We start from the raw sequence: 12754 nt of genomic DNA on the forward strand, positions 1-12754 counted from the left end.
GCGCGGTGCGGGGCCGGGAGGGTCTGGGCGAAGCGCAAAGCGAAAGCAAAAGCTGCTCCGCCGCGGGGGAGGAGCCGCCTCCCGCCGGACGCCGAGCAGGCGGGGCCCCGCGCGCCGCCCCCGGCTCGGGGTGTCGCGCTCCGCGGAGTTGGCGCCGAGGAAAGCGCCCCCGCGCCGCCGCCGTCGGGGCTGGGGGGCGGGGCGCCCTCCGCAAAGGGGCGCTCCCGGGGCGAGTTCGCACGCGCGCACGGAGCGCGAGGCGCACGGCCGGCAGAGCTGGGAGGGCTCCGGGCGCGGCGCCCCAGTTCCCAGGAGCGCGCTCTGCAGCACTGGCCGCGCTCGGTGACCGGAGGGCGCCCTGCAAACCCCGAGCCCCAAGACTGAAGGGCGCCCCGCAGACTCCCCGGGCCTCGACAAAGGGGGCTCTCAGAGTCCCTCTCCCCTCCTCCTTCTGCCTGGGGTGCGGCCTTCGCACGCGTGTGGGGACCCGGTTCCCACGGCCCCAAGACTCCCCCGCCAGACCCCTCACTCCAGGCCCTGCGGGCTCAGCCCAGGCGGCGCCTCTGCAGGAGCTTCCAGCTGCCGGGGAGCAGCTCCTGGGCCCCCTGGGTCTGCTGCGGTTCCCGCCCCCCAGAAGTGGTTCCCCTCGAGGATGCGCTGTTCTTCACCCGTGGGCTGTGAGACGCTGCCTCAGCTTCCCCTGGGGCTTCCACTTGCTCACACAGCCCGCTCCTCGGGGCCTGGCGCGGAGCCTTCGGGAAACGTTTCCTGAGCGCCCCCGCGTGTCAGCCTCGGGATGTGCGGCCAGCCTCGGCCTCCGATGCTTTTCTCTCCAGGGCTTCTCAGGGCAACAACGGGTTAACTCAGTTACACTGTGGTTTAAATATCTGAGAACAAACTACTTTCACTCACTCCAGAGGTAGCTGCTTTTAATGATCTAGCAACACCAACACCGTGTGTGAAAGAAGGGAGGCCTGCATGGCAGGACATAAGGCAATCACCCCACCAAATATCCTCTCCAAAGTCTCCCCAGGTCAGGGACTCTAGGTTTAAGAAAGGTGAGCCCCAAATATGTGTAACTGGGGGATGATGAATGTTGATCGGGACTGTGACCATTTTGTAATATATATTTATATCAAATTATTATCTTGCACACCCCAAAATAATAGTGGTAGATACCAGTTATAGCTCTTAAAAAAATGACTCCAGGCAAGTGTAAGGGAACAATTACAGTTTATTGACTTATGTGAACATCCTAAATTTTCGAATATTTTAACAGCTAAGCTACTCTATTTCCAACATGGCTTTGCTATCAGTGGAATGTGTGTCCCTCTCCCAGATTCAGATGCTAAAACCTCTCACTTGATGGAGTTGGCAGGTGGGGTCTCTGGGAGGTGCTTGGATGGGGGAGCCATCCAGAATGGGATTAGAACATGAATACATGCATGATTAGAGAGACCAAACAAGCTTCCTGACCCTTCTACCCTGAGAAGACAGAGAGCTTGCAGTTTGCAAACACAACAAAGCTTTGCCAGAACGTGACAGTGCTGGCACCCTCATCTTGGATTTCCAGCCTCCAGACACCTGTTTCTCTGGAAACACCTCTCCTGTCAAGTTGTTGGGACAAGAAGTGGTTGCTGCTTCAGATCAGCATGTGCCCTCCCTTTTGGAAGGTCCCTACCTTGACCTGTGACTTCACCTCTGACCTCTAAAGGTGTTTTGGTGAGAGTATCAGTACATTTCACTGGATCCATAAAAACTTATGGTACCTTTTCCATGCCAGTCCTTATTCTAGGCATGGGGGAGATAGAAATGACAAGGACCAAGGGTCCTGTTTGGATGGATTTTCTATTTTGATGTAAGAGACAGATGGTTTTAAAAAGTAGATACACTAATATTTATTTTTTTTCTCACTCAGTTTGCTTTATTTTTAAAATAAATTTTATTTTTATATTCCCCATACAATTGCAACCCCCTTATTTTGACCCCAAGCCCTCCCCTCCCCGCTTCCCACCCCCTATAGAGTGTCTCTGGTTCATAGTTTTTTGTTGATTTTGATTTTCACTTTCTTATAGTTATCATTTTCCTGGTCCCTTATTTCAGTTTTCTAGATTCCTGCTATGAGTGAGACCGTCCGGTATTTTTCTTTTTCTTTCTGGCTTATTTTGCTGAGCATGATCCCTTCCGGTGCCATCCATGTTGCTGCAAACTGCATGTGTTTATCTTTTTTGAATGCTGAGTAATATTCCATGGTATATATGTACCACATCTTCTTGATCCAGTCATCTATTTTTGGGCATTTGGGTTGTTTCCAAAGCTTAGCTATTGTAAACAGTGCTGCTATAAACATAGGGGTGCAGGTGCTCTTTGGAATTGATGTTTCTGTGTCCTTTGGGTAAAGACCTAGGAGTGGAATTGCTGGATCATATGGAAGCTCTATGTTTAGTAGGTCCAGAAATCTCCACACAGCTCTCCATAGTGGTTGGACCAGTTTGCACTCCCACCAGCAGTGCAGAAGAGTTCCTTTTTCTCCACATCCTCACCAACATTTGTTGTTGCTAGTTTTTTTAATATGTGCCATTCTCACTGGGATACACTAATATTTAAGATGTTGGTGGTGGTAATGGCTTTGCAGAGCACACAGCAGGGTAAGGCTCACAGAAGGTAGGAGCCGGGTTTGGGACAGGCGAGACACCATCTTTTTCATTTTTTTTTTTTTTAATTTTTTGCACAGAAGAATTGGTGTGAGGGCTAAAGGTGGAGGGAGAAGGGGAAAGAGGATTCACCAGAGACAGAGTGGGGAGCAGAACAGGCAAATTTACAGAAATACGCTACTCAGGGGAGCATCAGGCGGGACAGATGAGGTCTGCTCTAACATGTGGTTCAGCTCCCTGGCTGGGAATCAGATTCAGGCTGTAGCCGTGGTAGCACTGAGACTTAACCCCCAGGCCACAAGCAAGGCCTGAGATGCCATCTTTTATAAGAGGATTCTAGAAGGTCTGCTTTAAGGTGACATTAGGTAGATAGTGAAGGTCTTCACAAAGCCAGGAGGAAAGGATTCAACTTTAAGCTGCCAACTTTCAGACTTGGGAGACAAGGGTAAACAGATAGGCCTTCTTGGAATAGTCCAGGATTGCATGTAGTGGCCCAAATACCAGGAATTCTCATGTGGTCATATATTTACATTCTAGCAAAAGCTAAACACCAATTAGTATCTTGATATGTTTTCAGTTTCACTAAAGTCAATAGCTCGATAATAGTATTTACTATTCCTGTTGAGTGAATCAGTCCTGTTTCATTTCTTGTATTTCAGGGATCTGGCCTTTGTGCTGTAGTCATAGGACTCAAAGAGAAACTTTTCTAATTTGATGGTTGTGCAAGGGTGTGGCGTATTCCTTTGGGTTCTTTTCTTGGGGTATGACCGCAGCTGGTGTTGCACATGGCCTGATCATACACCGGGATTTGGTCATGCACATAAACATGACGCTGTTGTGAGTTCACTTTTCTATTTAGAGAAACAAGTCAGCTAGAAATACCTCCACCTTATTTCCCAGACGCATGCGTGCTGAGTGAGTCGCCAAAATAGCCCCTTGAGTAAGTGGCAGCTTTAAAAACCATCCAGCTGCTGACTTCGAACTAGAAGGTCAGAGGAAGAAAGTGGAAGTGGGATCTGAACGGATTGCAGTGCCTATAGGAATTTAGCAGTTACCGGGATTTGGGAGACTTGGATCACCTGGCCAGGGCGTCTGGATTTTCTTGCCTGCTGCTTGTCGTTATCTTCTCTCTTCGGACGTCAAGATGAATGTGCAGGCTTGCTCTAGGTGTGGGTATGGAGTGTATCCTGCTGAGAAGATCAACTGTCTAGATCAGGTCAGTAAACACTTTTTGACCTTTGGGAATAATAACAAAAAGGGAAAATTATTTTCTAATGTATTTACACGTGGAATATTTTTTTCTTGAGCCACCACCAAAAAACCCCATAAATAACAGAAGTTATATTTCTCATCTTGCTTCTGTTCTACCCATTTCTATCTTTCTCTTACGCAATCTCAAAAAATAAGTTATTTATTTATTTAACATATCATAGCTCTGTGTGTGTGTGTCTAAATCATCCTTTTATCCCCAATGCTCCATTTTTAACCCTGAAATATAAAATATTGTATAAATATAATAATTCTGAGTCTAGGAAAAACATGATTTTGCTAAATGTCTCCTATGTGATTTCTAGATCTGGCACAAAGCATGTTTTCACTGTGAAGTTTGCAAGATGATGCTTTCAGTTAATAACTTTGTGAGTCACCAGAAAAGGCCGTATTGTCACGCGTAAGTGATGGGCCCTTGGGTTTTAGTTCTTAACAAGTTGCCAAACAGAGGTTCAAATGACACACTCCAGTGTCTTCCCCAAAGATTGCGCTTCCTGCAAGCATTGAAGAAATCCCAAGGCAGAATTTTATGCCATGGACAGAAAGTTGAAAATTTCAAATTTCTTATCAATAAAAACTCAAATCTATTCACAATAACCTCAAGTCAAACTATTAAATACTATGCAAAGCAATGTATTCACTTTGGCTAGGCTTAAAGAGTTTTGGATTATTTTTCTGTTAAATGATTTCAAAATCTTTTTTTCCCCCAGAAAATTATAAAGTGATCATTGCCAATTAAATTTGGTCTTTAATATACGTTGACTATATTTGATTTTTCACCCTAAGACTCATTGCCTGGAAAGTCATAACATTAATAGTAATTAAGTTTTATACTTACTGATTTTTTTTCAACAACGGTATTTTAAGAACAGTTGCTGAGTCATCTTGGATAAAGTACATTTCTAATTGTGGTTTCTATCTGATTTTTGTAGCCATAACCCCAAGAACAACACTTTTACAAGTGTCTATCACACACCATTAAACCTAAATGCGAGAAAATCTACAGAGGCCATCCATGGGGTGAGTTACTAAATTTTCAATTTCAAAATAGCCTTTAAAGAAACTTTCTTCACTCAGGCACCTATTAGGTTTTTTCAGCATTTCTGTCTGGGTATTATCTCCCCCAAATTTTCTCCGCATACGTGTGCAATATACACTTAAGTTGACAAAATATTGTCAATGACAAAATATTGTCATTTCTCCTACCATAACATAGAGTCTAATATGCACCAGAATCTAGCTTGTGTCAGGTTCTTGTATCAATGGGGATCCCCTGGGTTTATCTGCACTGGACACATGGATATAGTAGTCCCTGCGTGCTAGGTACTTAAAACATAAAGTTCATATAGTTGGAAAATATTACAAGGGCCTTTTCTTTCTTTCCCTGCGATTTTGTGGTACACAAAATGAAAAGCCTCTAGCTCCTCACACTTAGATCTCTGAATTCAGTGGTGTTGAAGATTATTTGCAACCCCCTTTTCTCCTTGGGGTTGGGGTAGAGCAAAGATACTTTGACTTGGAAGTGATGTTTGGATAGACAAGGAGGACATATTGTGAACCAACCTCTTTTGAAAGACCAACAGTAGAATTTGTCAATAACTATTGATTGAACATTTGCATTTATTAAAATGATGAATCATTTCACTTCCCTGACGCCCCATAATAAGTTGCTCTGGGGGATGGATTTAGAGGCTAACTCCTCTAAATTTCTAAATTTAGCAAATTACACAGGGGGGAAATTTAGTAATCTGCCTTCTTAATGTTACCCCCTCTCTCCCTCATAACAATTCTGGCCTGCCCATGCTTTCATCATCTTCCTCCTTGAGAAAATGTGTATTAGATAGAACACACCCTTATCATATGAATCTCTACACATCTGCCCAGAGGCTTATTTCACTAGGGTTTTGCACTCATCATGAGTTTATTATTGAACAAAGAATCATAGCATTTCTGCAGAATCATTTCATTCATTTAACACACGTCACAATCTAACAGTCAACACTATTATCACCCAATGTTACTGGTGAGAAGAAAGACTCACAGAGTTGCTCATCATATCATTAATTCCTAAGGATTCACCAGCCTCAAGAATTCACAAGAAATCCTAGATTATTGAGCAGGCGAATTGTTTGAGGATTTCCTTTTCATCTCTTGATGTCTAAAGCAGTTGCATGAAATTACAATAAATACCAAATTCAGCTCTTCTTTAGACTTCTGCTCTTTCTCTAAGTTGTTTCATCTAAGAAAGCAACGCTGCTGCTCAACATGCTGAAAATTACAAGACAGTCTCATAGCAAAGAATTAACTGACCAAAATACTTGTAGAGCTGCTGACAAGGAATCCTGCCTTTAGTCTATGTAATTTTCATGGTAATTTCTCAAAATCCAAGGAGAAAAGCACATCAAGATTTCTTAAGTTATGTATTCAGATGTATACATTTTGGAGCCACATGGAGTAGCAAGCCTGGAACATCAATGACAGAAAGGGCCCTTGACAGGGAACTAGAGTAGCTGGGTTCTTAACCTGGCTTTGCTAGCCTTCTGAGTGATTTTAGTAAGTTCATCCTCTTTTCTGACCCTTTCTCACTTGCAAAATTGATGATTTAAAATTCAACTTGCAAACATTGCAAACATCTTAGACCTCATACGTGATAATATCTAAGTTTGGACCCAAAACCTCCCTCCTGATTTTTTTTATGATTAGTCTTTTTTTATGTTCTCTTTAAGAAATTTTTGCCTCTCCTCAGATCATGAAGATGTTATTGAGATGTCAGATTTTCCTAAATTGGTCTACACACTCAATGACCCTAGTCAAAAACTTGGTGTTTGTTTTAGAAATTGACAGATTGATTAGGAAATGGATATGGACACACAAAGATTCCAAAATCACCAAAAAATCTTGAAGAACATAGTTGAAAGATTTGCTATAAAAGTAGTAGTGATCGACTTAATTCTGCCACAAGAATAGACCAGTAGAATAAGTCCAAGGTGCAGAAGCAGGGATGCACATGTGCTACTTAAATTGCACTTCAATTACCACTAAGTCACCACTGCAATCCACTGTAGCAAGAATGATCTTGATTGACACTGGAATGATTGGATATTTGCTTAGAAGAAAAATGAAGCTTGACACCTACCTCTCACCTGTACATAAAAATTAACTCAAAAGATATCCTAGATCAAGATGTTAAAGATAACTTCTCAAACACTGGAGAGCAACTACGTGAATTTGGCGACAGCATTTCAACAACCCCGTGGGTGATTGCTGCACAGGCTAAAGTTAATCAAGAACCTTGTGTTTTCTGAGTTATTCTAACTTGAATACTTGTTTTATGTGCTCAGTTCATAGAGCCTTTAAGTCTTTTGAACTGTGCTGCTGAATAGAGCTCTGCATACAGGGAAGTCCTATATGTGCCTCATGGCAGGTGAAACAGACAGTGGGTTCACTATAGTGAACCCACCACTACAATGAGCTGAGACTTAGGAAAATCCCCCAATTTAACTATACATTATTTATCTCCTTTTTCTTTATGATGGAAAAATTACCTATGACATCTTCATTGGGCAGATTGGTGGCCAATACAACGGCGAGCAGTTCAAATCATTTTTTCAGTGGGACATGAACTCCAAGGATGGGGCAGTCGCACCTAATGGACAACCGCTGGTGAATGAGGTGAGAGCAGAGTTAGGAATGGGTTTGGGAGAAAAGAAAAATGGGACATGCTGTGCAATGAATGAAATGTAATATTGTTATGACTTCTAGAGGAAATCAAGCAGGTCTTCCATCTAGTGTGTAATGGCAGCCGTTGGCAGGAGGCGGCTGCCGCCATCTTCCAACATCAGTCTACCACATCTGTTCCAGGCCAAGCTCAGGGACTTTTCCCTCCATCACTGTGTTCCTGTCACTGGACTGCCTCTTCCCCCTCTGACTCTTCACTCAGCTCCCGGCAGTCCCCCTATCCCAGCTATCATCGACATCATCTACCTGGACCTTGGTGAGGGCCTCTCGAGGTGGCCCCTCCTCTTGGGGATTTGCCCCTCTCCTGGCTGTCCTGCCCACACTGGTCACACAGCTTCTTGGCATGGCTCTCTCTTCTCAGCACCTGAGGATTTGTGGCCCGTCACTATTGACAGCCTTATTTCAAAATTCCTCAATCATTAATTTTTAATTTTACATTTAATACTTGGATTATTCTTTTTTAAAAAAAGATTTTATTTATTAATTTTTGCATAGAAGAATTGGAGTGTAGGCCAGAGGTGTGGGAGGTAAGAGGATTCATCAGAGACAGGGCAGAGCAGAACAGGCAGGTCTACTGAAACACTGCTGAGGGGAGTAGTGGGCAAGACAGGAGAGATCTGCTGCGTCATGTGGGTAGCTCCCTGGCCAGGGATGGAATTCAGGCTGTTATGATGAGCCATTGCGGTTATAGCGCTGAGACTTAACCCCTAGGCCCCCATGGATTATTCTTATTGCAAAAAAATCCAAACACTAGAAAGCTTGCCCACGATCTCCAATTCCCATTCCCTCTGGGTACCATTGTGATGAATCTTGTGAGTATCTGTTCAGATTTCTCGCTATTCGTTTATGAATCTGTGTCTATATAATTTATTTATTTACTATGCTTACATTTGGGCATGCCTACTGCCAATTTTAAGCACATAAAAGTTTTCTAATCATGAATTGTTTCATATGTTAGTTTCATCTCCCTAGATAGGACATAAGTATCTTAAAAGATGAACTTTGTCCCTTCCCTCCCTTTTTTTCGAGTTCTTTCTTTTTCCATTGTTAATTGCTTGATTCTGTCACACATAACAAGTGTTAGGTCTCTGCAGCTTGTCTCAATAATGCTGATTAATCTCAGATTGCCTATCCTGAGCAACTTCCTGCAGCCGGCTCTTGGCTCAAAGATGAGCAAAGTAACATTGTTGTATTTGGAACTGTTCTGTGGCATAAGTGAATTTCAGAAAGTTCAAAATTGCTTAGGATGTTAAGTTATTTTCTAGTCTAACAAATAGAACATTCTGGTGAACTGAGACCCCACCATATACCAATAGGAGTATATATAGTTTTTGGAGACTTTCTACCTTACCCTGACAGTGTATGTGAGTGTGGCTGGGAACATGGGGTAAATAGGGGTATCTTACCAACCAAACACGTGAGGTGTGTGTTTATGTGCATTTCGTGTTTCCTTTATAGAGAGCTTACTGGAATGGATATGGAGAAGGAAACAATTGGTGCCCAGGAGATCTGCCAGACCCTGAAATTGTAAGGATGGTCGAGGATCGAAAGTCTCTTGGCGAGGTAAGGGATCTAGAAATTCCTTCAGTAATTGTTAGCAGTTAGTTTATTTATAAGATTGTGGTAGAGGAACTAAAGCTCTCCTTTCCCAAATAGTATTGCTCCTTTTTGATCCTAGTGTATTGATAATAATGCTGATGGTAGAAATGTCTTGGGGTGCTCACGTGGGCCCATAGACATTTCCCCTTTTAAGCTAGTATTATGACTGGACCAATTGTTAAGGTTCTTATTATGATTATAGATGCCCTTCAGCAATAATCATCAGGAAACATTGAAAAAAATAGAGGTTAATTACTTGCATCATCTGTACACTGTCTTCCTAGTCCTCACCAGCACACACCTGCTCTTCACAGAAACTTTGGAAAGTATTGTTAGCCTTTAGTGATTTCTTCTTTTGCAAGTGGAAAGAAAACAGAAAAATAATAAGGTTATTAGTTAAACTAATCATCAATGCACTCAAAAAGTAAGAAGGAAAAAAATAATAGACATTTTATTCCCAATGCTATGGAACTACCTTCAGTGAGTGGTCAAGTTATAGAAAAGTCTCCTGCATGTGAATTGTTGCTTTATCTTACAAGCCTTGAAATCAAAGGGGTTGTGCTCCCTTTGGGTCCCCTCAGTGGTACTGGGGTCCATATTATTTGATATAAACACTGAAGGGGAAACATCTTTGACCTGGGAAACATGACCTTCCCGGCGTTAGAGGTATTATGCAAATCACCAGTTGAAGAACATTTTTGCACCTGGTCCAGTGATGGAAATATTTCCAAGTGCCTGATGACCCCAGATATGTGGGTCTGCTGGTACTTGCTATTGCACTTGTGTTAATTCTCCGCTAATAACTGACACTGGTTCTGACTAGCAGGCATTTACAGAAGACTATGAGCAACAGAAGGGCAAGGGGAGCTTTCCAGCCATGATCACGCCTGCTTACCAAAGGGCCAAGAAAGCCAACCAGCTGGCCAGCCAGGTAAGTGTCTTAACGCTTATTTACCATTGATTCTGCTAATTTTTGTCATTAATGAGCATCAAGATTCAGAAAAAATCCAATAAGAGAGTAGGTACTATTAGTGCAATATCATGGAGAAAACTGTGATCTTATCCTCCCCTATCAGTTATCCTCTGGGCTTTGACTGGGCCACATCTACCAAATGGAGGGACCATGTGCCTCACCCAATGACTAGACCAAATATAATTTCTTGAGGTCACTTTACCATTAAGGACACTGATTTTTATTTAATGAGATGCAAGATCCCCATGAAGAATAGCACAGCTTGTTGATTCAGAGATCAGATTTTTGAGACTGAATATTGGGATTTAAATCCAGAAGTCAATTATATACTTACTCTCTTTGTTCCTCAAATCCTCATCTGCAAAAGGTGGGAAACAATAATCCTGCCCCTGGTGATTGTTGTGGAGATGAAATGAGTTAATGTAGCCATACCAGGCACTCTCTTGGACTTCCATTAGCAGCGATAATTTTTGAGATGGAGCCCATAAAGCAAGCCACGAAGACTTGCCACCGCTTTGTGTTGAGTGGAGGCTGACGGGGTCGTTTCCGGAGAGCTGCAAGGAAAGGCCCGTAGAGGTGGGGACAGCTGTGACTCTGTCTGTCTCCTCGCCAGGTGGAATACAAGAAAGGGCATGATGAGCGCATTTCCAGGTTCAGCACCGTGGCGGATACCCCGGAGCTGCTTCGCGCCAAGGCTGGGGGGCAACTTCAAAGTGATGTAAGACGTGATGATTCTCATTTAAGATTCCCCACCCTTCCCTTACTGGGGGTGAAGGGAGGTTGAATGTAGAAGGAATCTCAGTCCTACAAGGGGGTCAGGCAATTTTATCCCAGATTGTGGAAATCCTTAATGGAAGAACTTTGTAAGGTCATCGAGCACATGTGGAAACTTGTAGAAACTCTTTTTTAGAGAGTAACAAACCATAAGTATCTAATCTGAAAGAATTCTTTCCTTGTCAACTGTAAATTGTAGCACATAATTTTTAAAGAAGTTCTACCACTTTTTCATAATCTTATTGCTCCACAGCAATGATCCACAAGATGAAGGACTGAGTATTATTCTGAGTAAGAAATTTAAACCCCAAAACCTAAGGTCAACCTCATGAGTGGTTTCCACCTGCCTTGGGCTGAGAGCCTCTTTTGTCTACCAAACTTGACAGGCAGCTCCTTGAGAGCAGAAGCCTCATGCCTCTGCCCAAACTGGCATTGGCTCACCCTAACTGCCCAAACATATATGTTGAATTCCACATTGAGGGTGACATGTGCCAGCCACAGTGCTGGGTATTGGGAATAAAAAGGTAAATAAAAGGCACGTAGTCCATCAAGCTGTCAGCCAACGACGTTGCCGTAGGAGCTGGACGCGATGTGCAGAGTGTATGGGAGTGTCTCTCCAGATTGCCTGGTGGGTAGCGGGAAGGCAGCTTGTAAGTCAGTTTTTTCCCATTTTCTAGGTGAGGTACACAGAAGACTATGAACAGCAGAGGGGGAAGGGCAGTTTTCCTGCTATGATCACACCTGCTTATCAAATAGCTAAAAGGGCCAACGAGCTGGCCAGTGATGTAAGTGTCCCTTCATTGCTGTCCCATTAGGGGAGGAAGCAGGAAGTGGCCTGGGTTAGGGCGTCCAACTTCCTGTCTACTTCTGCATGCTCCATGGAGTCTGGGAAGGAGCTACCTTTCATAGCTTTTACTCAGTTTCACCAAGACAATGATCTGGCACTTCTGTGTCTAAGGCACACTCCTGGATTCAAGCAGAAAAAGCGCATCCCATGAGACATTCGTTTTTATCCCTCTGGCCCTTAAGCACAGGAGGCTAAATTCACTAGGTTTGTGGTTTTCTTCAAATAGGTGAAGTACCACCAACAATATCAAAGAGAAATGAAGGGCATGGTCGGTCCAGTGGTTGGCGCTGAGGGCTCGTTGACAAAGGAGTGCATGGACCCGTTCAACCAGGTATATGATCAGGTGACGTCCCTGGAGCCTGCACTTTTCAGAGGTCAGGTCTCAGTGTAGCAATCTTCTGGCTTGTGGCGCAGCCTTGAGCCAGTTAATCAGAGTTGGGCTGTAGTTTATCTTCCCTGTTGTGGAAAGGGTAGATTTTCCAAGCCAGAAAGTATCAGGAAGTATCAGAACTACATCTTGAGAGGTGTAACATGTTTGAGATGACAATTGCAAGCTATTTTTTGTTTTGTTTTGTTTTGTTTTTGTTTTGTGCATTCTATTCTCTGGCACTAGACAGGTGGGTTAGGGGAGAAAGGGAACATTATTTTTTCACTGCTGTTAATACAGAATTTTGGAAGACCAGGTGCATGTGCTGGAAGAGGATACTCAGTAGGCTTACTTGATATTTTTTTCTTTTTTTTAAGATTTATTTTATTTCTTTATGCATACAAGAACTGAGGTATAAGCCAGAGGTGTAGGGGGTGAGAGGATTCACCAGAGATAGAGTGGGGAGCATAACAGATAGATCTACTGAAATACACTGCTGAGGGGAGTAGTGGGCAAGACAGGAGAGGTCTGCT

At 43.4% G+C, this 12754-nt stretch overlaps 1 protein-coding gene across 4 annotated transcripts in view; it reads left to right on the plus strand.

Annotated features, from left to right (window-relative positions):
- Positions 1–3798: 3798 nt before the first annotated feature.
- NRAP (nebulin related anchoring protein) overlaps positions 3799–12754 on the plus strand; it is a gene marked incomplete at its 5' end in the record, with an annotated part of 63752 nt that continues 54796 nt past the window's right edge. For 3 of the 4 annotated variants that reach the window (XM_084245865.1, XM_084245867.1, XM_084245866.1), the window contains 9 exons: positions 3799–3870; positions 4229–4323; positions 4856–4943; positions 7491–7595; positions 9120–9224; positions 10087–10191; positions 10847–10951; positions 11685–11792; positions 12081–12185. In XM_084245865.1, the coding sequence (XP_084101991.1) occupies positions 3799–3870; positions 4229–4323; positions 4856–4943; positions 7491–7595; positions 9120–9224; positions 10087–10191; positions 10847–10951; positions 11685–11792; positions 12081–12185 (888 nt within the window). Of the gene's footprint in view, positions 3871–4228; positions 4324–4855; positions 4944–7490; positions 7596–9119; positions 9225–10083; positions 10192–10846; positions 10952–11684; positions 11793–12080; positions 12186–12754 lie in introns of all 4 variants that reach the window. The other variant, XM_084245864.1, reaches the window with a different exon arrangement.

The sequence above is a fragment of the Talpa europaea genome, assembly GCF_964194135.1.
Source record: "Talpa europaea genome assembly, chromosome: 10".
NCBI lineage: Eukaryota > Metazoa > Chordata > Mammalia > Eulipotyphla > Talpidae > Talpa > Talpa europaea.